At 38.5% G+C, this 27,828-nt stretch overlaps 1 protein-coding gene across 1 annotated transcript; it reads right to left on the bottom strand.

Moving 5' to 3' along the window:
• Positions 1–59: 59 nt before the first annotated feature.
• On the bottom strand, positions 60–27,828 carry tspan13.S (tetraspanin 13 S homeolog). Its single transcript, NM_001095046.1, is given in 6 exon segments — positions 60–615; positions 3,228–3,332; positions 5,562–5,675; positions 6,734–6,814; positions 9,313–9,480; positions 27,645–27,828. Coding segments are annotated over 6 exon segments (606 nt in total). The 5' UTR covers positions 27,708–27,828; the 3' UTR covers positions 60–540.

The following is a 27,828-nucleotide window of genomic DNA, read 5'->3' as shown; positions in this document are numbered from 1 at the left end:
ACAGTAGCTTTGCAAAGTAATCCCCGATTGAATAGAAAATTACATCTTCCTATGTTTGCTATACAATTTATAACATGATTTTGATTTATTGAGCACGGGTATAAAAAAAAAAAAAGGAACTAAAAGAACTTAATAGTTGCAATTGCTACACAGAATGTATACATTAACAATTAAAAAAAAAAAACAGCTCTAAAAAGTTTAACAAATAAATGTGATAGTGAACTGATGAGCATTGCCTTACTGTTGGGAGAGGGACAGATATACATTACTTTATCTACAACGTATAAACCAATATATCCCAAAGAGGCTCCAATAATGGTAAGAGCGCTTTAAGCTTTAGTGTCAATGGTCAGTGATTCTTCATTCTTTCATTTTGACCAGCCATTAAACTGAGATCATATTTTCTACTTCCCGTGAAAAGGGAAAAAAAAAATTCACAGTTGAAGAAGTGTCTTTTAAACAAATCAACCACAGCAACCAAGAAAGCTGCAGAGATGCATTAAATAAAGGAATGAAGGAGTAGTCTTAGGGTTGTCAAAATCAAAGAAATGCACTGGGGTTTGCTCTTGGGTCCTTTTGGTTTCTGTATCTGTAAGTCAGCCAAACTCCAAGAATCTGCAAAAAAAATAAAAAAATTAAAAAAAAAGAAGAAAAGAAAGAAAAAGTCATTAAGAGGTCCCATGGGCTCCATTAGAAACTGCATTGTGATTGCGTGAATTTTTTTTCATTTGAATACACTCACAATTTGACTGGGAGGTTATCTATATCTATATAGATCTCTATCTATATCTCTCTGTCTATCTAGAAGACAGCTTACCGGCACTCACGATAGATCAGTATATTCTGCCTGGGTGCCAACCACAAAATAGTAAAGTAATATCTGTAAGTAGAAGTTGCCCTTAAAGCCGAAACATTAGTTGTGCCTTTGAGGGCATTGTTAATAAAATTAGTTTGTTCCTGCTAAGACCTGTGTGCGACTTCTATTTATAGATATTTCTATCTATCTATCTATCTATCTATCTATCTATCTATCTACACACACCATTAGTAATTAATTCAGACATGGCAGTTGTGAACGCAACAGAATTTAACCTGTTTGATCAATTGTGACGACCCCTAAGCAGCTGCTCAGACCACACTGAGCATGTACGGACACTCCTAACAAAATCCAAGATGGTAAGCTCCTGTGAAAACTGTGAAAGCAAATCAATATGGATTTTACTCACACATATTTTGTAAATACAACATATTTTACAACCATTTTACATACCGGGGTGTCCAAAAGGCAGATCAGGATTTAATAATTTGACCTTTAGCTGGTGATCAGTTGATCTCAAGACACTGTCAACAAACAGCTTGTCTAAATCACCCACCTGTCTCATGCTTTTCTTTCAGATATTAATTATATTAAGGTTACATAAGAAATAGTTGTTTGTTAAATATATCAACACACATTTTCTCAAATTACAGAATGCTAACAATCCTTTTATGGATGTAGATCATAATGCGACAACATCACTAAAAGCAGACTTCACATTAGTAAAGTATGGGCACTGCTGGTTTACTATGTTTAGTTACTGTAATTAAACTGGTTACTGGGAGGAGCATTTATAGATGAGCAACAACCTGGTCCCAGCTGAAAATATTCTGTAACCCAATTCTATCAAGTGCATAAAAACTGAAAAAGTCAAACACAGTCATTCCAGCTCTTGTGAAACTGCAGCTTCCAGTATCCTCCAAGCAGCTGTATAATCCTGCTTGTGAGGTTCTTTGTTCATATTTGCAGACTTGCAAAACAATTTCATTGGAGTGAAATTCACGACCCATATAATAAAAGTATAGTACAGCAGCTTTGTTTTACTCATAACGCCCACACATTGAGCCAGTTTCTGTTTTCAGAAAGAATGTTCAAAGAGACACCGTTGTCATATAATTACCCAATTTAAAATACAATCTTAATAAAGCTGGATGGGAGATCAGATTAACCAACACATTTCAGGTTCAAAGTTAATTTGTTTAGGCCTTTTAAAGGAACAGTAACACCAGAAAATGCAAGTGTTTAAAAAGACAATGACAAAAAGGAAATGACAATATAATGTCGTGTTGTCCTACACTGATAAAATTTGGTGTGTTTGCTTCAAAAATACTACTATAGTTTATACAAACAAGCTGCTGTGTAGCCATGGGGGCAGCCATTTATGTACAGGATACATAGTTGATAACAGAGAAACCCTAAAGAATCTCGTTGTATATTTCAGAGCTTATCTGTTATCTGCTGTGTATCCTGTGTCTTTTTCAGCTTTGAATGGCTGCCCTCATGGCTACACAGCACCTTGTTTGTATATAAACTATTGTAGAGTTTCTGAAGCAAATACGCCAGTTTTACTAGTAAAACACTATATTAAATTGTCATTCTTTTAAAAAACTTTCATGTTGTTGGTGTGCGTGCTGCTTATGAGAAAAGTGCAGAGATCCTGAAAGTTCATCTAAGGGCTCATTGCTAAACATAGTGCAATATTTGGATGTAAATCTCAAAGTTGATCCCCAAAGCATCAATAATTGAATTATTACCTGATTAACATTCCACATTTCAGCTGTGGCTTTGGACACCAGCCAATAAGGGAACCGTGGAATTACCACCAGGTTCAAACTGTCGGTATATCCATGGTTCCCTTGTCGTGACCACGAATGCAACTGCATGAAGGCTTAGTGCCTGCTGTATATTGCACAGGAGCATGTACTGGCACAAGTACTGTACCTGTGTGAAGGGAGTTGGTGAATGCCAAGATGTGTTTCAATTTTAGCATTCTGTACTTGTACCGGCAATCGAGTCCTATACAATCCTGATATCATGTAAAAGAGCACTGTTGTTTTTAAATACAAGTAGCCATGTGTACATGAGAGGGAATATATTTAGATTGGAATATGTGCAGTAAGTGTTACCAATAGGTCATGATGGTTGTTTTTTAACAGATATGTCTGCTTTTTTAATTGTTAATTGAAGTTCCTAAACACGACTGTCCCTTCTCAACCTGTCCAGATAAAATACTGCTGCATGAATATGACAGTCCCCTCATAGAACATTCACATGGAATTTTTTATAAATGGTCATTTAACATTTTATTCCCCTTCTGATGGCAGATTTTAATAGGCAGCAGTTACTATATGGTGGAAAGCAAACGATTTTGCTTTTGAAAATTGAATGGGTTGCATGTTGCTTGACTCACCTCGGTAAAGCTGAAGAAAAAACCAATTCCTCCCACAACTCTTAGCACTTCTTCTGCATGTTTTTCAATTATTGGACCGCATGGATGGCAACCCTGTGTGCAGGTCTACAAGATGGAAGAGAAGCCATCAGACAGAAATCACTTAAAGGAACATCATGTTATTAGAGATTTGTCTTTGAATAAAAAAAGCTCAAACGGGGATTTACAAATACAGTCCATTTTCTGATACTGTAAAGCAGGGATCCCCAACCTTTTGAATCCCTGAGCAACATTGAGAAGAAAAAGGAGTTGGGGAGCGGCACCAATATGAAAAATGTTCTTGGGGTGCCAAATAAGTGCTGTGATTGGCCATTTGGTAGCCCCTATGTGGATTGTCAACCTACATTGAGGCTCTGTGTGGCAGTACACCTTGTTTTTATGCAACCAAAACTTGCCTCCAAGCCTGGAATTCAAAAATAAGCACCTGCTATGAGGCCACTGGGACCAACATCCAAGGGTCTGGAGAGCAACATGTTGCTCACAAGCTACTGGTAGGGCATCACTGCTGTAAAGCATAGTGAATAATTTTTTTTTATGGGATTCCACCGACTTTATTTATAGAAATTTGTTAAAAAAGTTGGAAACAGACATAGGGATATTCTATAATCCCTTACTCCCAACACCAAAATTGTTTTATGGTTAACCAAAAACTTCAGATAGATGACCTATTTTATTAACATATATTGAAAGTGCTGCTCAGTTTGGGGTCAACTAACCCTTCCATACGCCCTGGTATTGTTGCACCCCTAAATGGAATCATGAAGTGCACAGAAAATCTTGCACACAGCCAGAGGTCACTTTGCGGGAATGTAGTTTATCAGATAAGAGATAAACAATCTGTTTAATGAAATTATGTTTATCACTATGCCCGAGGCACAACAAAGAGGGAAGGGGTGAGTGGGTAGTAAGTGTAAAAATAAAACAAAGACCCATAAGTGCTTTATTATAAAAAAAATATATACACAGGTTTTTATATAAAATTAAAAGAATAGGTAAAACATTTTCCGCATAAAAGAACATTTTATTTACGTTGCTAACACAAGATAAAAACCGTTTATATAGGGTTTACACTGGCCACTTTGCATGTCCAATATGGATTTCCATGCATATGCATATATTTGTTTATGGATAATAAAAGAAACAAATGGTAGAAATATGGAAACAGGTTATTTTCAACTATAAAAACCCATAACAATAATACCCCTCCGAATTGTGTCTGTTACCCTCCCATTTAGACTGTAAGCTCTACGAGGTAGGGTCCTACAGCTTTTTGTCTCCCTGACACTGAGCACTTAATCTGTATTTATATTTTATATTTACGTGAATTGTATTTTTAATGATGCACTTATTGTTACATTTTATTTCAATGACCACTTGTTTGTTACTTCTAATTTATTGTTTTGCTGTACAGTGCTTTGCCCTCAAGGAGCGCTATACAAATAAAAATATACATACATAACAACCAATACGTTCATAGTATTTACTGCTCTTAAAGGGGAAGGAAACCTAGTTGGCGCAAAAACCCTCCCCCCCCCCTCCCGTGTGTTGCCCACCCTCCCTCCTCCCCCCTGGCCTACCTGTCCCGCTGGGCAAATGCCCCTAACTTGTTACTTACCCTTCTGCGCAGGTCCAGTCCAGGGAGTTCACAGACGACTATCTTCTTCCATGCGATCTTCTTCCTGCTTTGAACGGTGTTTTGGCGCATGCGCAGTAGATCGTACCGGCGAAATGCTCCTACTGCGCATGCGCCGGTCAAAGCAGGAAGAAGATCGCGTGGAAGAAGATGTCGTCTGTGAACTTCCTGGACTGGACCTGCGCAGAAGGGTAAGTAACAAGTTAGGGGCATTTGCCCAGCGGGACTGGTAGGCCAGGGGGGAGGAGGGAGGGGGTTTTTTGCGCCAACTAGGTTTCCTTCCCTTTAAGTTTATTCTTATCTGCTGCTCTACTGATTGGTTACTGTTTGTTTCCTGACAGAGCAAACTTTGAAACCATTACTACCTTGCCCTCATAAAGTTTATAAAACTGCGCTTATGATTTTTGGAATGAGGCAGTATTTTTCCAGTGGCGTAACAACCTATTCAGCAGACTCCGCAATTGCTGTGGGGCCCAGGCAACAGAGGGTCAGCGGTCTGCTGTATCATAGTCCCTCTCTCGACCATCTATTAACTTAGTATTACTTTAAAATAATGGTGTGGGCCAATAGGTGCAGCTCGAGTAGGTTGGGGGGGGAGGAGAACCAAGTTACTCCACTGTACTTTTCATTTTATTTAAATAAAAACACGATCAAATACTTACAGCTCCACAGGTGTCATTTTGAGAATAGGTTTTAAATCCACAACAGTTCAGGCTTCTTTCAATATCAGTATGAGCTCCATTTGTATGGTTCCAGCCGACTTCCAAAAGTTGTTTCTAAAAACATAGATTAGGCGGATAAGAGCCACCGTTTATGAGCATGTATGTTGTAGACATTATCTGAACCCATATTTTATTTAAGGTATGCAACTTATTAAAGCCCGCATGCCCAATGTGCTTACATGGGTCATGGAAAACTTAGTAAACTTCGAATTTCTACCTTTTCTATTTCCAGTTAGTGGTACATTAGTTCTTACAATATGCAAGTTTATTGAAACCATGCACAAGTAGGGATGCACCAAATCCACTATTTTGGATTCTGCTGAACCCCTCTAAACCTTTGTGAAGATTCAGCCGAATACCTATTGAATATCACCTTGTCCTTTAAGGCATTGGCATAAATAATTAAAATATTAGCAAAGATTGATGTTAGTGGCCATCTTCATTGAAACTGATACTAAAGGGCTTTGGATTGGATTGTACAGAAGCCCAAAATGTAAGATGTAGCTTGTTGGGTCTAATTCAGCGTTGAGCTTTAGTTCTACTTAAAAGACTCAAAATTGGGTAAAAAAAAAAAAGTAGTCATTTGTAAAGAAAATTATTTTCATATAAGCAGAAAGATATGTTAGTTGATTTTTTGCAACATCAAGAGGCACATTTATCAAAGGTCGAATTTCGAATGCATGCGAGTTTTTTTAATGCTATTAAATTCAAATATACTTGAAATTCGACTGGGGGTTATTTAATAAAGAAATCGAATATCTAACTCGGACAACCGACCAGAAACTCGAATCGAATTCGACTAAACTCAAATCCAATGTCAGGAAGGCTACTAACAGCATAAAAATGGTCACTGGACCTCTCCCATGGACTTATACAGTCAATAGTCGAATTCAACTTTTTAGAGGGCCATGGTTTGATAAATCTCGAAATTAAAATTAAAATTTGAATCGAGTTTGAATAATTCACAATTTGAATTTGAGTTTTGACAATAAAAAAAAATTTGAAAATTTGAATTTTCAATACGACCCTTAATAAATCTGCCCCCAAAAGTATCTCTACCATAGAATTTCAGACTTGACCATAAAAAGAAAATGAGCAGTTTATTAACCTACCTGCTGATCGCTGTTTAAGGCCAGAGATGCGCACGATACCGAAAACTGTACAACGAAGACCAAAAATAGGATGATCATGTACTGAAATGAAGTTAAGGTCCTTGAAACCTCTGAAATATAGTATGTCAAAACCCCTTTACGGTAGTACGGTTGTGAACACTGCAGATAAAAACGAATAGTAATGCTGCAGAGATTTGTTAATAACCCCTGTCATTTACCGGCAGAATTGCTACTTGTTACAAGCTTATTTTCATTTAAACAAGCCAGTGAATGTGTGTTTAGGCAAGCTTTGCTCCCTTGTCTTCATGACCCTGCTTATGATTTAGCTCATTGCCGGACAGATGACTAACAGTTCTCATATGGTCATATACATTTTCCCATTTTAACTTAATATTCTTGTTTGTTTCAGTGATATTTAGGCACATCTCACCTGTGGCCATCACTTTGGTCACTACATGGTATTCTCTGTGTGTACCCATTAAACTATGCCAACAAAACACCGGGTAAGACACAATATCATGAAAAGTCAGGAAAAGTCTGGCATTTCTAAACATATTACACTATGGATATTTATTTTGTATACATATACAGTAGAACACTTTTTGAGTCACAATTGTCATAACAGTGTAAAATCTGGGAAGATTTAAAAAAAAAAAAATGCAGCTTGTCATAATGGGTCCGCACAAAACGTGTCAATTGTGGAAAACATAAAAACTGGGGTCATAACATCAAAAAAATGATTTATGCTTCTTATAATGCAAATGTTTCTTTTTATGAAGCTGATACATGTCATTGACAAACACTACATGTATTATGTAATGTCTAATCATAATCAGAAACCAATCCTAACACACTGCTTCACCCACTAACCAAACACTCCATTACTTTACAGAGTGACTCACAGACACACCTACGTTTTAAGCAGCCGCAGGATACACAGGACACCCAGAGCAGAACTAGCCCGTTCACTGTTTATTCATTGACAATATTTGTGTATTAATGAAGGTTTAGGGTAATGGCACACAGTACTATTTGTCGCCCACATTTTGCAGTGGCTTCAAAATGCCAAAAAATACCCTGCCATAAACAATACTGAGAATTGCCTCTGCTAAAAAAAAAGCATTCAAATCACATCAGGTGAAATTTACTAAAGGGCGAAGTGACTAACACTGGCGAAAATTCGCCAGCGTGACGTCATTTCGGGACTTGGCCGATTTACTAACGGGTGCTGGCATAAATTCTCTAGCGAAGGAGATAGACTGTAGCGCTACTTCGCAATCTAACGCCAGGTGAATTTCCGCGAATGGACGTAACGCAAATTCAACAGGATGCGTATTTTAATGAACGTTACCTCTTGTGCCAACTTGCCTCGCCACCTCAGACCAGGCAAAGGGCAATAGAGTAGATAGCCAAAAAATGCTGGTGATTTTTCAGTATTTCAGGCTGAAAAGATCATAAATTTTTTTTAGGGTACCCGGCTTCCCCCCTACATTTCCTTACATATGTCACAAACTATACACTGGGCACATGTGTAGGGCATTATAACAACTTTATTTTATTTTATTAAGGTTTCCCAGGCTTGTGTAGTGTAATGTATTTGCTGCAACATATTGAAATTTAACTTCCCGCCGTACTACTTCGCTTTGCTTGCCTAATTAACGCAAGCGAAACTTCGCCATCGATCGGTGCCTTGGACGCAACTTTGCATTTTAGTGAATTAGCGGTGTCCTGACAAATTTTCGCCTGGCGAAGTGTGGCGATGTGAGCAAAGCCGTTGCTGGCGAATTTCTGCAGGTTAGTGAATTTACCCCATAATCTTTAAAAATGCATACAAAAGCATTTCTGCACAATTACACAATTCAAGTGTTTTAGCCAGGGCAACTAGCAATGTTAGGGGCAGTATTACCTACCTCTCGCAATTTGGGACACCAGCTTTAAATCAACAATCTGTATCTCAATTCATATAAACACCTAATAGAGCTGATGGGAAGGTTGTTATAAGAGTGGTTGTAAGAAAGTGCTATTTAGCCACTTGAAAGATATTCCAGAGAGGGGTCATATACTTACTCATTTTAGTATTCAGACAATAGGGTGACCATAGGTGATGTTGTCCTTAGATATGCTAGCTATATCTGTGGGCTGTAATAATTATGCTTTATGGTCCAGTTAGGGTTGCCACCTTTTCCGAAAAAAAATACCGGCCTTCCTATATATTTATCTTTTTTCCCTATTAATAACATTGAGATCAGCCATCATTTTAACCGGCCAGGCCAGTAAAATACCGGCCAGGTGGCAACCCTAGGTCAGGTTGACTTTCCATAATCTCGACAGGTTTGTATTAATAACTTCAGCAACTGGTATTGTGACTTTGCTTTTGTGTCTGCACCCACAGTTGTCTATAAAACTATTAAAACTGACTGATAAGTGAGAATTCGGACACCAGACTAAGTATCTTTTTCAGAAATAGCCTCCTGCTGGCTCTAGACGGCCAAATTATAGCCTTTACAAAGAATGAAACAGGTTTATAAATCAAACTCTGTTGTAGAATACGAGTTGGTTTTCATTCACTAAAAGGATACAAAAAACAGTAACACCTGGTGATGTTTAATTGCTCCAATGAGCCCAACCAGAGCAATGAGAAATAGTAGGATTCCAACAGCAACGGCGACGCCAACCACTCGCAAACTGGAAACGAGGCCAAATCCTATTCCCCAGGCTGCAACTCCGATCAGCAGCAGGCTGACCATCTAGAAAACAATACATTGCATTAATATACAAGCTACTGTAATAACTATACAATGCTTACATAGGAAATTCATGTTTCAGACAAATTTTACCATAGACATTTAAGACAAAGATTTGTCTTGGCTTATTTGAACTTCTATTCTCAATCCGATTCCCAAGGCTTCAATTTTATGCTTTTTGTTTGTTACTTATATTTCTATTCAGGCCATAAAACTATTTCATATTCCAGTCTCACACTGAAACCACCACCTGGTTGTTAGGGTAATTTGGACCCTAACAACCAGAAAGCTGTTGAAATACCAAGCTGATGAGCAGCTGAACTAAGAACAAAATAATTCAAAAACCACAAAAAAGAAAAAATTAAGACATGGGGCCTTATGTATCAAAATCCTGTATTTTATTAAGGGATGCACCAAATCCACTATTTTGGATTCGGCCGAACCCCCGAATCCTTTGCGAAAGATTCGGAAGAATACCAAAGCAAATTCTAATTTGCATATGCAAATTAGGGATGAGAAGGGGAAAACATTTTTTCCTTTCTTGTTTTGTGACAAAAAGTTACCTAATTTTCCTCCCCGCCCCTAATTTGCATATGCAAATTAGGATTCAGATTCGATTCTGCTGGCCAGAACTTGCAAAGACACAAGTGAAATAGACATGAAGAGTGAGAGACTTTTTGAGAAATGATGACTGATGCTAGACTAGGTTCTGCGAGTTTCTGGGTGTGCTTTATCTTGTTCGATTCCTGACTCTTTTGGCATGTTCCTGGCCATGCTTACCTCTTGCCTGTCAGCCCTATATCTGATTTCTTCATTTTGTTTTGCTTGACCCCTCTGGTGCCTTATTACTTGACGTTTGTTTTGCCATCTTCACCCCTAGTGTGCTTCTTAGCGGTCCTTATGGCCCACTGGCCTCCTAAGTACTACTTGTTGAAGGGCATATCATTTATGATATATGGGTCACATTTCTATGTGTTTAGTTTATCCATGACTTCATTTTATGGCCTTATGTAGTCAATGGATAAAAATTACATAGATAAAAAATATATAAAAAAAATTATGTATTTATGATGGCCAAGATTTAATTAAACTGGTGTTTTAGAACAGCAAAAACATTCCAAACAAAGCAATCAGTTTTCAAGGGTATGCAAAGAAAGATGAATGGCACATCCTTTCCTTTCATTTATGCATTTGATGATGTGTGAGACGGAAAAGACACGTTGTGGGGTTAACTGTTTAGGAAGTCCAAAGCCTGGAATTTCCTTTGGAAAAAAAAATACAACATTGTGAAAAAAACAAAGTTGAGCTAAACTAGAAAAGTATGTCGGGAGACTGTGATCATCATCATACAATTAAATAGAAAAAAGAAATCCCTTCTTTATCAATCAAAGCATATTCACATTCAGAAAAAACGTTTTTTTAAAACCACGGCTTCTATACAAAAATAGGATGTTTGCACCTCGTGTCAATGTGTAGAATATTGTTGTATTATTACTCAATAGTGTACCCTTTTAGGTGGTGCTTGAGCTAAAAATCTGTATTTATTTAAAGTGCTAGTGCAATAAATTAGTCTAATTCATTTACTTTCATTGTTACCCCTTAAAGTGCCTTGGTGCTATTTACAACTTAAGGTGACTTGCGTAATCAATTCTTAGCAGCTTTAGATTAGTTTATAATTCATTATCTCTTACATAAAAATATCCAATTAATCAGTTATAAATTGAATACGTGCTTGAATTAAGAATATCAATTCACCCAGAAAAATTCATATACTTGCTCAGATTGCATAAAAAGTAGGAAAGAGGAAATTAATAGTGGGTGGAGAAGTCCCGTTAAGGCTATCTTATCTTTTTTATATCTTCGAGACCCCACAAAGCTGGAGAAGTCAGGGCTTCTGAGACTGTGGTCTCAATATTATCTTATCTGACTTATAAGAGAACTAGCAATCCTACAAAACCACAAATCCCAGGGCCCTTATTAGGGAAAGCAGGTTGCTGAGAGAGAGAAACGGTTTCTGAGCAAGAACCAATAGAAAACAGTTTTTCAAGATTTTTCTAAAAAAAATAAAATAAATAAATTCAGTTAAAAATACAAGAAGTTGCCGACACGCGTTTCACATTAGCTTTTTCATAGGCAATCATACAATGTAAAAATTAACAAGCATTTTGTGTTTTTTGCAGCTAAAATGTATTGTAATGACTAAACAGCTCAGTCTACAATGATTACCAAAAGAGGAGTATAAGTATGTAGACTTATCTTTCACAGTAAGTTCTGTACAAAGAGTTGTGCAATGGCCTAGTTGGACCTGTACGATTCATGTGATGTTTGCTCATTACCATACTGTCTAAAAGTAGAAAAGCGGGAGTTGAGTCAATAAGAATTATTTTCAGGCTTGGCTCTATTTTCATGGTAGAGGGGTACTCTGGGCACATGGAGGAAGATCAGAGTTATAGAGAGAATACATAGGGAGGTCTGGAGGACAAGAAGTGGTAAAGGCAACCAGAAAGAGCTGAAGAATCTCAAGAGAAAAGACAAACCCAGGGAAACAGACACACTAGTGAGGAAGGGGTCATTCTTCCACTGTATAGAGCACTGGTAAGGCCCCATCTAGAAAATGCCGTATAATTTTGGTCTATAGTGCTTAAACAGGACACTGAATTAGAGAGGGTACAGAGGAGGGCAACTAAGATGGAAAAAGGTATGGAAGAAGGACTCGCCAAATTGGGGTGGTTCACGCTGGAGAAGAGGTACTTAAGGGGTTATATGATAACTATGTATGAATATATAAGGGGATCATATAATAATCTCTCTAATGCTTTATTTACCAGTGGGTCTATCCAGCTAACACAAGGTCACCCATTCCAATTAGAAGAAAATAGGTTCCGCCTAAATATTTGGAAGGGTTTTTTTTACAATGAGAGCTGTGAAGATGTGGAATTCTCTCCCTGAATCAGTTGTACAGGCTGATATATTAGATAGCTTTAAGAAGGGGTTGGATGGCTATTTAGTAAGTGAGGGAATACAGGGTTATGGAAGAAAGCTCATAGAACAAGTTGATCCAGGTACTAGTCCGATTGCCATTTTGGAGTCAGGAAGGAATTTTTCCCCCTCTGAGGCAAATTGGAAAGGTTTCAAATGGGGTTTTTTTTTGCCTTCCTCTGGATCAACTAGCAGTAGGGCAGGTTAAAATAGAGTTAAAAGGTTGATGGACGTGTGTCTTTTTTTCAACTTAACTTACTTTGTTACTATGTTGTGGGAAAGGGTATAGAGAAAGTAACTAGAGGAAAATAAAACAAGAGACACTTTGGGGTAGAAAGTAATAAACAAGGGAATACCAGACAAAAAGAAAGCTGCTCATTTCACACAAATGCTCTAGACTTTTTTTAATACTATTACTGTTTTTCAACTGCCAGGTTCATATACAGTGTAGTATAATTCCTGCAGGACAATAGATTGTTCTGTGCAGCTGAATGAATGTAATAAGACCACAGGGCAACACAAGGCAGCATTGTTGCATTACTCTATGTTCATTGAGATATACCAGGGGATATTGTGAAAGAGCTGTACATCTCCTCTAGGAAGGTTGTGAATATCCAAGCCTATAAGTCATGGCTGTGATAGCTGGCATCTGACTGTGGTGTTATGCTGGCTGCACTATATACCATTGTTTATTTTAATAAAATGTCAGTAAACAAAACTTTGTTACCTAGTGCAATGCTGTACAACTGGCGGCCCATGGTCTGTGTGCCCCCCCCCCCCACATGAAAGTCTGCCTACCTTATGTAAGCTTTAAAAGGTATCATTACTGAGTAACTGGACCCTGCATTGTGTAAACCTCAAATTCAGATGGTAAGCTCCTGCACTGTTAATACCTGTAACACCTCTATTGTACCTACTGGAGAAGCACCAGCATTACGTCACTGTATGTAGTACAATATGAGCACACTCTTAGAGTCCTGTTAGGTTTCTCCGCCTCCTGCTATATTTTACCTTCCCTATGCTCCCTGTATGTCATACTCTGCCTGTCCTTTGCTCCCTGTGTGCATGTCATACTCTGCCTGCCCTATGCTCCCTGTGTGCTTGTCATACTCTGCCTGCCCTATGCTCCCTGTGTGTGTGTGCCATACTCTGGCTGCCCTATGCTCCCTGTGCTCCCTGTGTGTGTGTGTGTGTGTGTGTCATACTCTGCCTGCCCTATGTTGCCTGTGTGCGTGTCATACTCTGCCTGCCCTATGCTCCCTGTGTGTGCCATACTCTGCCTGCCCTATGCTCCCCCTGAGTGCCATACTCAGAGTGTGTGTGCGCATCCGTCTGTGCACGTCCGTCTGTGTGTACACTGTAGCAGTATATCACACTTTGGCAGTGAAGAAAGCAGAGCCTTCCTTCAACAGATAAAATTAGAATGTGGCAACATGTTTTGGGAAGTGAAAAAGAGACTTAGCAGAAAAAGAAAGGAGAGAAAGAGAGGTGTTAATTGCTACCAACAGCTACACACTTTATATGCACAATTTGACTACTGAGATTGTGTGTGATCCAGTGTTCATTGATCTTTTATCTGGAAAAACACAGCCTAAAGCTAATATACTGTATGTGTGTATAAATATATATAAATATATATATATATATAAATATATATATATATATATATATATATATATATATATATATATATATATATATATATATATATATATATATATATATATATATATATATATATATATATATATATATATATATATATATATAATCCCTGTATTACCAGTAACGCTGATATTCTTAGCGGCTGCAGTCAATTGCAGCTGGCTACAGTGTGGTGCAATCTGCCCTGTGCGGATGCAGGCCCGTTTTGCTTTCCATATAACGAGGTCATAGCAATAAAATTATCAACACCCCCTGCTCCCCTGGTAGTTACGCCACTGTGTATTAAGTCCCTATTCCCTATTGATTTCCTTTACTATACTATCAGCAAAAAAAAATGAACACATTTGATTTTTTTTTTTATATACTATACTGTAGCAAATTCAGTGCTCTCTGCTTACAAAAACCCAGAATGCTTGCGTGAGCTTTCAGCATTGCACACAAGAGAGTCCCATTGCTCCACTCAGCAAGAAAAATCTGTGCCTGTAGTGATTGCTAAATTCATAACTTGGCACGAAAAAATGCTGGTTTCCAAGGTTACAAATCTTCTTGTAGACCCGGATAAGATTTAGCTAGGTATGTGCAGGGCCAGATTAGGCCCATTTGAAATATAAAGCCTAGTTTCAAAACAAACATATGCACATAGAGCTGTTATATATACTCGAGTATAAGCCGAGTTTTTCAGCATCCAAAATGTGCTGAAAAAGTCTACCTCGGCTTATACTCGGGTCAGCGGGCAGTAGCTGAGATTGCAGTCACTTTTAATCATTCCTATACCAACAGTTCACTTGGGGAGAGACTGCTATATCCCACAATGCCCTCTGTTGGTTTTATGAAAGAATAACAGTGCGCCCTCTGTTGGTTATATCAAAGAATAACAGTGACTGCAATATCACACAGCGCCATCTGTTGGTTATATCAAAGAATAACAGTGACTGCAATATCACACAGCGCCATCTGTTGGTTGTATCAAAGAATAACAGTGACTGCAATATCACACAGCGCCATCTGTTGGTTGTATCAAAGAATAACAGTGATTGCAATATCACACAGCGCCATCTGTTGGTTATATCAAAGAATAACAGTAACTGCAATATCACACAGCACCATCTGTTGGTTGTATCAAAGAATAACAGTGACTGCAATATCACACAGCGCCATCTGTTGATTATATCAAAGAATAACAGTAACTGCAATATCACACAGCGCCATCTGTTGGTTGAATAAAGGATTAACAGTGATGGCAATATCACACAGCGCCATCTGTTGGTTATACGAAAGATCAGTGATGGTTTTATGACACACAGCACTCTCTGCACAATTCTCTGTCACCATCAACTTTGCAAAGAAGTCCGGTCGATCGCTGGGGGAGTCTCTTTGGCGGAAGGTGCGCTGCTGGGAGACAGGGCTGTAGTTGTGTCTAGGCTTATACTAGAGTCAATAAGTTTTCCCAGTTTTCGTAGGTAAAATTAGGTACCTCGGCTTATACTCGGATCGGCTTATACTCGAGTATATACGGTACTCTTTTTGTGGACATTAGGAAGGGATAATTAGAAATACCCTTGGCTGCGGGTGTGTGGCTCACTGGCAGGCCAGTCCAACTCTGAGTATGTGGCTAGAATTGCAACAATGTTGATGAAAGTTGCACTGGCCTCATAGTTTAGTAATCAGACAGAACACCAGTATAAATATGCAGTTTCATACAGCAATTGTATCACAGCAAACTAGTCGCAGTCTGTGGATTCTTATAAAAGTTAAATCTGCTATTTATTGAATAACCTTTTCCTAATTAATTTTTATATTATTTCAAAATGTGTCTTAATCAGAACCTTAATGGTCAGCACCTCTACCTTGTAGTGTTGGCACTACAGAAATAAAGCAAAAATAATAAAGGCATGAGACCAGTTATCCAGAATTCTTGGTTTTCAGATAAGGGGTCTTTCCATAAATCGGATCGCCATGCCTTAAGTCATTTCATCTTTTAGTATGCTATATGGCATATTCTTTTTAACTTTTCAATTGGTCTTCATTGGTTTTTTTTCATAGTCTTCTTCCGGCTTTCAAATGAGTGTCACTGACCCCATCTAAAAACAAATGCTACCTGGACTTGTATAATGTAATGTATTTGCTGCAACACATCCGTGTAACTGTATCATTCCCGCCGTATGCAAATTAGCCAATGCTAGCGCATCTTCGCTTTGTTTGCAGAAGTAACGTTAGCGAAAATTCGACAGCGTTCGGTGCCCTGGATGCAACTTCGCACTTTAGGGAATTCGCTATGTCTGCAAAGCCGTCGCTTGAGAATTTTCGCCGCTTAGGGAATTTGCCCCTAAGTGAGATGGCCTTCCTGTTATTCAAAGCTTTCTGGATAATGGATCCCATAATAATGCAATAATAATGTTGGGAAGATATTAAAATCAATATAAAGGTAAAACTTCCACCCAAAACATTGAGGCAGAGTAGAAAACAGATCAGCCAATGACCTATGGGATGACACAGATGCTGTATACCTAAAACACCAAGTGGAAGAGCCAACAAATTGCAGACCATAAAGAAACTACTAGAATAGGGAAAGCTTGCACTGAAACCCAGCCTAGTGTCTGAAAAGCACACATTTCTGTTCCACTTGCAGTCACTGAATACACCCCCCACACACAATTCTATTCATAGGCTTGAAACCATGACGCTTATTTAACCCCTTGTCAATGCAGTTTGTGAATGGGAAGTTGAATCTTTCAAAAGCACCAACAAAGGATGCATGCAGTAACCATGGCGACACACATACGTAAGATTAATGTGCACGACATTGCTATTAAATTCACATTTTACAGTCCTTCGTAGGGAGGGGGAACTGGGCTGAAATGTCAGCGGAGAGAGAAATTGATATATAAGGGGATTACCTACATTTCATGGAACTTTGTTACTACTTAGATACAGTTGTATGTAATCTATTTGTCAAAAATGTTTACAATATTCCAAGACCATTCCAAATGTGCCCACACTATGAAAAAGGAGGTAATTTGTGAGGTTAAAAGACGTTTCAACAAAAAAAAAAAAAAAAAAAAATAAATTACTATAAGTAGCTTCATAGATAAAGTACATCAGCTTGAGTCCCCTTACACTGTATATGAATGATAAGACTGTTACTAAGCAACAAGCAGTTGCAGCTAGTTACAAAGACTGATAGTAGCTGTGTCGATGTTAAAGTTACAAACATCTTTCTTATATAGACAACATATTGGTTTGCGTATGGCTAACTGTAATGATGCTCAGTTACAAAACTACATCCCATGAGCACTGAAGTCACATCAGTGTGACTGTATCTTGTATATGTCATTTACTCATACACCCCCCCATGTGATAATTTGCCTAATGTAATCCGATTAATACACAATACATGCCAGCATTACAAAAGGTGGTTTTTTGTTACTTGATTGCCATCAGATCTCTGGCGCTGTGTTTTTACATGACAAAGGCACATTCATAGTAGATAGCACTGGGCAATGTCAATTCTGCAGCCCTGTGTTTGCCATGGGAATGCTGATATTTGTAGTTTCATTGCTGCAGGCAATAAGGTTTGGGTATTTTTTGTCTTATGGGAAAGCACTGGAAATTTAGGAAACAAAAAGCATGGGCAGCACAAGAAAACGAGACACCAGTGCCTTGCGAGTAACAAGAGGAGCTTTCTGTGTCTCCTTACTCTGCATAATTCACTGCCATATTTATTACTGGCTTTTGGCTACACTGACACTTCATTAAGCACCAATATAATGATACCTGCTCCCTTCATTTCAGTCTACAAGGAACCTACAAAAAGATGTCTTTTCTTTACAGATGAATATAACTGTGAATAAGTGCAAAGATAATGCAAAGTAAATTGATATAAAATGCAAATATGTTCAAATGTACACAGAAAAAGTGGTGTGTGCATTTCTGCAGTATTATATATCTTACTAGATCCCCCCCCCCAGTTCAGGTTGTATTTTGTAAACTCTGCATTCTCAGCAGAACTTAACATGTGCTTCACTGACTGTGGGTCCTGAAGACAGAGTTAAATATATTAGACTATAATTGTATTCTTGTTTACAGAGTAAAATCAACAGCCGGATAAGGCTCTCTGCCATACTTTTGATTTGGGTACAACCTGATTCTAATACCTGTATTTTATACATGGCTTTTAACCACTTCTTTTTATTATAGAAAAATAATGGTTTATACTATATTAGCTGCTGTGTAGCACTGAAATCAGCTCTTTTTAAAGGAATTGTTCAGTATAAAAATAAAAACTGGATAAATAGATAGGCCGTGTATAATAAAAATTGTTTCTAATATTGTTAGTTAGCCAAAAATATAATCTATAAAAGGATATAATCTATAAAGGCTGGAGTGACTGGTTGTCTAACATAAAAGAACACTACTTTGGTTTCTCTTTCTCTCTTGGTTTCCACTGATTGGTTACCAGGCAGTAACCAATCAGTGACTTGAGGGGGGCACATGGATAAATACAAACATAAATGTAGGCTTTTGAATCTGAGCTGCATGCTTAGGATCAATTGCAAACTCATTGAACATTTAAGTCCCATGTGGCACTCCTTAAAGTTGCTGACTAACTCAGAGTTAAGGTGGCCATACACGGCAGATTTAAGATGCCAATATTATTCCTCTAGAACGATTCTGCAATTTATCTGCCCATGTATGAGGCGTTCCGACGGGCCTCCGTGACCGATATCTGGCCAAAAATCATCCGGATACCGATCGGGCAGGTTTGATTTACCTTTGCAATCGAGAACTGCATCAGCTAGTTTATGTGGTCCTCATCACGTAGGCGCCCATCACCATAATCCGATCGTTTGGAAGTAGGGCTGAATGATTGGATTAGCCAGATATTGCCCTGCCTTTAGTGGGCATATTGGAGAAAGATCTACTCACTTGGTGAGGTCACCAAACAAGCGGATCTTATAGTGCATAGCCACTGAAAAGCAGGAAATTGTATTCTGCTCTGTTATGTTAGATATCCGGACACTCCTGCCATTATAGATGACATTTTTGGCTAACTTACTATTAGATACATTTTATTCCCTATAAACACTGAACTGTTCCTTTAACAAAGAGATACAATTTAAAGGGTGGTTCCCCATAAAAAGCAACTTGCTCATTATATGCAAGTGCAATTTAAAGGGTGGTTCCCCTTTAAAAGCAACTTGCTCATTATATGCATGTGCATGGGTGTGTTAGTGCAAGCGGGGCCCAATTAAAAAAAAACAAAAAAAACTACTGTTACCCCCAAACAGAGTGCAGGCTCTATTAGCCCCCCTGATGGGGGGAAACTATTTAAAGGATAACAGGTGCACTTTAAGTTAACTTAGTATACTTTAGAATGGCTAATTCTAAGCAACTTTTCAATTACGCTTCCTTTTATTTTTTATCGTTTTTGAATTATTTGCCTTCTTCTTCTTCTGACTCTTTCAAATGGGGGTCACTCACCCCATCTAAAATGTATTGTTGTTGCTACATTGTATTACTTGTCTTTCTATTCAGGCACTCTCCTATTCATATTCCAGTCACGTATTTAAATCAGTGTATGGTTGCTGGGGTAATTTGAACCCTAGCAAACTGAAGAGCATCTGAATAAAAAGCTAAATAACTAAAAAACCACAAATAATAAAAATGAAACCCAAAAGCAAATTGTCTCAGAGTATTATTTTCTACAATCATACTAAAAGTTACTTTGAAGGCGAACAACTCCTTTAATTTGATAAACGTTTACAATCCCTTGCAGCCCATTGTGTGAAAGATACTGAACATAAAGTTCAGATTGATTCAGGCAGAAAAAACAGCAACTATGTAGTTGTTGACAGAGTAGAGAAAGTAATGCAACAATGCGGCAGAACAGGGCAGGCCAGACTGGCATTGCGCAGTGCTTAGTAAATAGATATACAGATACATAACATTGAAGGATGAATGCATGCTGCCAGTCCAGTTTTACATGAGTGCAAAGTTCACACACATGCATTTTAGTTTTAGGAAAACTGGTTTCTGATTCCTTTCTTCCAGACTGTACACCTGTTACCTGGGAGGCAGTAGCGAGTAACAGCAAGTCATCTGCTTGGCTGCTGTTCTGTGACTGAGAATTATCATAATTGCTAGCAGCCAGTGCAGACAGGAGACGTGGAAGTCTCAGTGACATAGAATGTGAGTCACTATTCCAACCAGGACTGTGTCACCTTATAAATTCAGCCATACAAATCATTATGTCTTATATGACGTAAGTTAGACATTAAAAGTCAGTTCTGTATCTCCCCTCCTGCTACAGAGTCACAATTCTGAGCAACTAGACAAAATGGGGGTCATTTATTAACACTGGGCAAATTTGCCCATGGGCAGTAACCCATGGCAACCAATCAAATTGCTGCATTCATTGTTCTACTTGCAGCTGGCTTTAAAAAGCTATTCACTGATTGGTTGCTATGGGTAACTTCCCATGGGCAAATTTGTTCAGTATTGATAAATGAGCCCCATGTTGTCTGTTGCAGTCCTACAACAGAGGTCTGTATAATGGACACCACTTAGGTGCTCTAGATATATTATCTTCTTTTCTGTCTTCCAGCTTCCTGTTTTCTATATAAAGCAGGGGTTCTTAGAGGGGAACCATCTCAAATGTAATAAAAGCTTCATCATACTGAAATAAGAAACTTTCTAAATATAATCAAATATTCAAGATTGTTTCTGAAAGAATCAAGTTTATCTATCTAACTATTACTCTCTCTCAACGTCTGCTTCTCTTCATTCTCTCTTCATGCAGGAGTTTGGTGTCAGATATTTCTTGACAGTTAGATCCAATATATCTTATAGTGCGGCTTCCTTTCCTAGCAGATGTATTAGCGCTCACTCAAATAACTGATTCCACTACAAATAAAATCTAACAAAATAACTGCCTTTTGCACAAATCCTGCATGTAGAGAGACATGATGTCCGATGCTTTTAATAGAGTGAGCTCTATTAAAAGGCAAAATGAGCCCCCTATAAGATATATTGGATCTAACTGTCAATGATTATCTGACACCCAACTGCCGCATGAAGAGAGAATGAAGAGAAACAGATGCTGAGAGAGGAATAGTGAAGATAAACTTGATTATTTCAGAAATGGTACATCATTTTTTAATTAATTGTATTTAGCAAACTTTTAATTTGGTATGATGAAGCTTATATTAAATTTTCATTTTCACGATAGTTCCCCTTTAAACTACTGGTCACGCAGATTCATGGGCCCCATTCTTCATACAGTAGAAAATAGTAATTGCAATTAGGTGCATTAATGGTTCTAAACAGGTCACTACGCATATTCACCAAATGAAATTGGGTCAGAGAGCCACTAGTGACATTTTAGTTCTGTTGGGGTGACATATGATCAGGCTTGGTCTGACACAGATCTTCAAGGCTGGAAAAGCATTTCATGCATGAGCTGCATCAGGTTGCGGATGCCACACAGCCCTATGTTATATGAACATTGGCTCAGGGTGCCAGGTAAAGTGACCAGCCTGTTTTTAACCCCCTCTTGGGTTACCAAATCAGACATAAATCCCTACAAGCTGATCTATTCATATATGGGCAGCTAAAGTTCAGTTTATGTACATATGCCCTTGCATGCCCTTTTTAATCAGATTTGGGTAACCACGAGTGCCAAACTTACACTCAATAATTACATTTATAGGATCTTCTTTCAGCTGTGTGCTGGCACATATTAAAAAGCACAGCAGCTAAATGGAGGGCAACCCACCGTCTGTACATGCCCTTAAGCAGTATTTGATTTTCACAATGCCAATAACCATTTGACCGAGTTGAACATTTCCATCACAAATGCAATGTAGTTTTCATTTTCAGCAGGCTACTCAGACTTTCCAACACACTCAATTTGAATTGCTAGGTATTACACATTTGCTGCCACACTGTAAATAACACAGAGAAAATAATCACATAATTATATGATGATAGGCCCAAATTACCTGAAAGACAATGGCATGCAATTAGTCCCTTACTAAGCCACCCATTTGCCTCTGTGTATTCCTAATTCACCCATACCCCTTTTTCTTTGCTAAGGCACCCAGGGATCTGCATATTCCAAATTCAACCATGCCATTCCCTTTGGAACAGAAACAAATGTTTGTGAAAGTATCAGTTCATTCAAACAGTGGCAGGCATGCAAGTGTGGGAAAGTATAGTGTAAATATCATCTATTTCCCCTTATGGAAACTAGATTTAAAAAAGAAAATAAAACTGATCCTGGTCTTTTTCAAAAGAAAATAAAAAAAAGAATGCATTTTTAAAAAACATGGAAAAACCTACACATGTAAGGGATTTTATTGTCACCTGGGATTTGCGGCCTTAAAGGGGACTTAAAGGGGTTGTTCAACTTTAAGTTAACTTTTAGTATGATGTAGAGTGGGATATTCTGAGACAATTTGCAGTTAGTTTTCATTTGTTATTATTTGTGGCTTTTGAGTTATTTAGCTTTTTATTCAGAGGCTCTCCAGTTTGTAATTTCAACAGTCTAGTTGCTAGGATCCAAATTACTCTAGCAACCATGTGTTGATTTAAATAAGATTTTTAAAAGAAGAAAGAAAGAAACCTTGTTTGTGACTGTATAAACTTCTCCAAACCTTTTGTGCTTGATACACACTTTCCTTAGTTATGTTTATCACAATTAAATTGCTACTTGGTTCCTGTCTATCCAGTTGTTATTTAATTGCTTAACAAATAGCTCTTTCAGCCTGGACACCCAATTGATACGTTGTAAAATCCCCAGGGTAAACTGATAACACTGGATTACAGGAACTACTTGATATAACAATGTTGCTTAATGTGAATTTACACTTAATTAAAATAATTGTAATAAATAAGTGCCATGCGCAGTATTCACCATGTGGATCTCAAAATAAATCTTTTTAAAAATGTACTCAATTATTTGTTTTTATGAATTGTGTTTGACAACGCCGCAAAAGAATGATAACACTTACAATTTAACCACAATTAATTCTTCAATACTGATTTATTCGCATTGATTAATGCTAAGTGGCGATAATGTGTAAGGCTCAGATTAATCATTGGCTGAAAAACATCTCCATAATTCTACTATTTAATTTGTAAATTATAATGTGATTAATGCAATTAATTACTTTCAAGATTGAAAATTAATGGAGTATATAAATAGTGCACAGAGTGTAAAGTGACTTTCTTCTTTTAAAAATTTAGTTAAATACTACTTGAGTGTCTGGAGAGTCTGGGTATTTTAATATTTTAAGAGTTAACTCTTCTCTTCGTTAATACAATTTGATTTAAATAGGAGACTGGAAAATGAATAGGGGAGGGTCTGGATAGAAAGATGAATAATAAAAAGTTGCAATCACAATACATGTGTAGCCTTACAGAACATTTGTTTTTTCAGATGGAGTTAGTGACCCCCCATTTTAAATCTGAAAAAATTAATAAGAAGAAGGCAAATACATTTAAAAAAACTATATAAAAGAGAAATGAATAGAAAAGTTGCTTAAAATTAGCCAGTTTATAACATACTAAAAGTTTAACTTAAAGGTGAACCACCGCTTTAAAGGACCAGTACACTCCTGTATTGTTCACACATGTAAAACGTATCAGTGCAGATAAAAAAAGAAAGAAAGGTAACACTGTGCTGAATATATTGTATCACTTAGTGGCAAGGAGTCCCAATCACACAGGAACAGGGAGTGCCCTTCCAGGAGTCTATGGCGCATGCTTGACATGTATAAGATTTTTCTAGCTTTCAGCCTCCAGCGTTGGTAGGTCTGGCTTGTCAGATTACTGCTAACAATTACTATGAAAGTCACATGGTTCTGGTCATAATTTATAGACGGTCAAAATGAAATTTGGAAAGCGCACACCCATTAGCATGCTGAGGTGTTAATCCAAGGGGGGCTGCCCAATCATAGCCTCCTGAAACATGTCATGTCTGCACACTCAGACTTCTATATACGAATCAAAATTTATTATATCATATCATTAAAAACTTACAAACATCATAGAAATTAAGTTTTTAATAATATGATATAATCAATTTTGATTTGTTTATATAAGTCTGAGTGTGCAATCCATAGATATATCTTTTTCTATAATTTATAGACGGATCGGGCAACAATAGGCAAACCATAAGAGAGCTCATTTACGGACATAGGTGCTGTATTGCAAAAGTGACTTCCCAATAGCAACCAATGAGATATTTGCTTTTATTTCAACTAGAAATTGTGATCTCAATGGTTTAACTGTCCAACTGCCTGCATTACTCCAAATGCCACATTACTGGATAAAGAAACAATGTCAGAACCTACCATCCTGCTCTGCTAAGGGATAAGAGAGAAAATGTGATTTCTGTATTCCCTACATGGGTAGTAAGATATATATATTAACACACTATGCCATCCCCAGTTGTGAATAAAAATTACTGGACAAAAGGTGAGTCACCAATGTGATGTCACAATTACAGACTAGCTCACGTGCAGGTATCACAATCACTCTTGCTTACATATATAACTATAAAGGATGTATCAGGAGACCGTTGTTTATTTATACCGTGTCATAAAGTTGTGTGCAATATTATAACAAAGGCATACAGTGAATGAACAAAGGTAACAGAATGGAGCAGATACCCACATATAAAAGCACAGTAAGATAACATTCCAGTTCCAGTGCATTTTCATGGTTAGTCAGTAAGGGCCAAACCACTCTAAATAAAATATAGATACCCTTCTGTTGGAAGGAGAACACACACTGCTTAGCCATGGAATTTAATAGGCGTATACATTGCCAGAGCTAGTGTGTAAAGAGGCTTCATTTAATAGAAACCCTATTCAGTGGCGTAACTATAGAGGAAGAACAGGGAACGGGGGGGGGGGCAGTCAGCTTCCACTCTAGTATTAAAATCCACCCTCCCCATCACCGTTCATCTTTAAATTATCGAGTGGGAGGTGTGGGGGGAAGTGTGCTGGGTCCCTCTGAGGGTTTTTTTGGTTGGGGTGGCTCTCTAATTACACCGCTGCCCCAATTTTACCATTTCCAGGAAAATGTAAAATTAGGGAAAAGATTTATGCATAGTATATTGGTGGGACCACAAAAAGCAGTGTAAAAAGCAGTGTAAAATGCAGGCAAACGTAAAATCAAGGGATGTAGCACTGAGGATTCACTGTAAGGGTCTGGCCACACAGGCAGATTCTGGAAGATTAGTCGCCTCTTTTTCGCAGCGACTAATCTCCCTGATCTGCCTTCCGCTGGCTAAGATGAAAATCGCCTGTAGGCAGGCACTCGAAGCGATTCGTTTTGCCGAAGTTTCCTCGTGAGGCAATTACGTGCGACTCCAAAAATTGAAGCGATCCGAGTGCCTGCCCCAGGCGCTTTTCATTTTAGCCAACGGAAGCAGATCGGGGAGATTAGTCGCCGCGAAGAAGAGTCAAATAGTCGCCGGGTGACTAATCTCCAGGAACTGTACTTCAAAGAGCCACTAACAATACTTTACATTTATTATAATCCTTTATATAGCCAAAAAGTAATTTATGCAGCACTCATATAGGGAGTTAAAGACTAGTGATGGGTATATATTGTACCCAGTATCTCCATGATCAGCATGGAATCACATTTGGATTATTGCTCAGAGGAGGCACAAGGGCTGCTGAGTGCTACCCATGCCATCAATCTTTATTTTAGCTCCAAATGTGTATATTCTACATCACTACAGCTCCAACTAATGCCCCCAGCAATTATTATTCTATAAAGCCAGGTAACACACAATATGAGCCCTAATTAAGTCAGGTGCCAATGTTAACAATATCATAAACGTAATGGAACGGAGTATGACTTTCCAGTGGAACAATTGCTGTGAGCAGTTTATTATAGAGCAGGTAAGGTAAGGACAGACGATAAGAGAGAAGGATAAAGGGCACACAAACACGTAGTAGTGAGACACGGGGCACCAGGGTTGTCAGGTTGGGCGGTATCCAGACAAATTGCACTACTAATTTAAAGCCCAGGCGGGTTTTGAAAAGAACAAACTAGCCAAGGTATGAATTTGGGCTACAGTACTTTTTAGGCCTTTGTCTGGTTTGTACTTTGGAAACCAGCCAAAGTTTTTTTTGCCCTAATGTGCCAATCCTGCGTCTCCCAGTGCATTTTGGGTAATGTAGTTTTTGTTTAACAATTTGCCAACTGCAAAGTTTAATGTAAGACTACAATACCTATCATGCAATGGGACTGACTTGTGTCGAAGTCGGTAGTTACCAGATCTTGGGCTCACCCCAGTCTCCCGTCACGCTTAAGCATTTTCTGGTAACTTTCCTCAATTTCAGACAATTTTGGGCCAAAAATCTTTTTGAAAAAGCTGTATTTTCACATATTTTCAGTTATTTTTTAGACTTTTTTTTCACTACGCATATTGTGCTATTTTTGGGCTACTTTTGAAGTGCCTCTTGGCTAGTTTTGGGCTGATTTTTAACTGACTTTGGCTGTTTTTGAAAATTAGACCTGGCTAACCCTGCAGGGCAGGGACAGTGATCACTGAGCCGAACAGACAATGATCACTGGGCAGCTGAAATAAAAATACAAGGCTGCTAAGAAAATGGAGCGGAACCAGCAGGATAGTGATCTGTGCTACCCCCTGATCTCTTTCTGCAACTAAAGGTGGCCATACACGGAGAGATCTGCTCGTTTGGCAATGTCACCAAACAAGCAGATCTCTCCCCGATATGCCCACCTTGAGATGGGCAATATTGGGCTAATCCGATCGTGGGCCCTAGGGCCCAACGATTGGATCCTAACCATGGGTAACGGGCAGTCGGATCGCGGGGCCACATCAACGAACAGATGCGGCCGCAATCCGATGAGATTTTTAGTCCCGTCCGATCGACATCTGGCGACTTTCGGGCAGATATCGATCGGGGAAGCCCGTCGGAAGGGCCCAATACAGGGACCAATAAGCTGCCGACTCGGTCTGTCGGCAGCTTTTATCGGCCCGTGTATGGCCACCTTAAAGCTGGCCATAGATGCAAAGATCCGATCGTACTAATCCTCGATTCGTACGATTTTCGGACCATGTGTGGAGAGTCAATATTTTTTCGTCCCACGGAAATCAGTCATTCAGATGATCGGACAGGTTAAAAGATTTGCGATTTTCAGAGGGAGACTGTCACTAGCTTTGGTCAGACATAACTTTCGTACGATTGCTGTCAGAGACAGAACATCGGCTGATCTGTTCCTTTACTACTTTATTTGATCTGAATGTTTAGTGGCAGGTCAGGAGATGGGGAAGTCCGATCGTTCGAGGATTCGAACGATCAGATCTTTGCATCCATGGACAGCTTAAGAATCAGGGCTCAGCGTTAGAAGTTTCCCAGGCGCAGTGAGTTAATGGCTGGCGCTAGCGCAGGTGCAATGGGTTCCCTGGCAGCTGCCTCCCTGGCTGGAACACAAAGTAATGGCTGCAGCGCATTATAAAACACACGATGACTTACAATATAGAGCAGGTTCAGCACACACAGGGAGTTCTTGGAGCAGGTGAAGCCTCCGCACACCATGGTGGTGACTCAGCCAGTCAGTCCGATACAAATGTCGCCTCTGTAGCAGCCACAACACGGATAGAGAGTTCACCAGGCACCCAGTGAATGGAACGAGAAGCTGGAAGAAGATGCGACAGCT

This window comes from Xenopus laevis, chromosome 6S (assembly GCF_017654675.1).
Source record: "Xenopus laevis strain J_2021 chromosome 6S, Xenopus_laevis_v10.1, whole genome shotgun sequence".
Classification (NCBI taxonomy): Eukaryota; Metazoa; Chordata; class Amphibia; order Anura; family Pipidae; genus Xenopus; species Xenopus laevis.
Note: the sequence above shows the minus strand (reverse complement) of the source record. Positions and strands in the feature narration are given on the sequence as shown.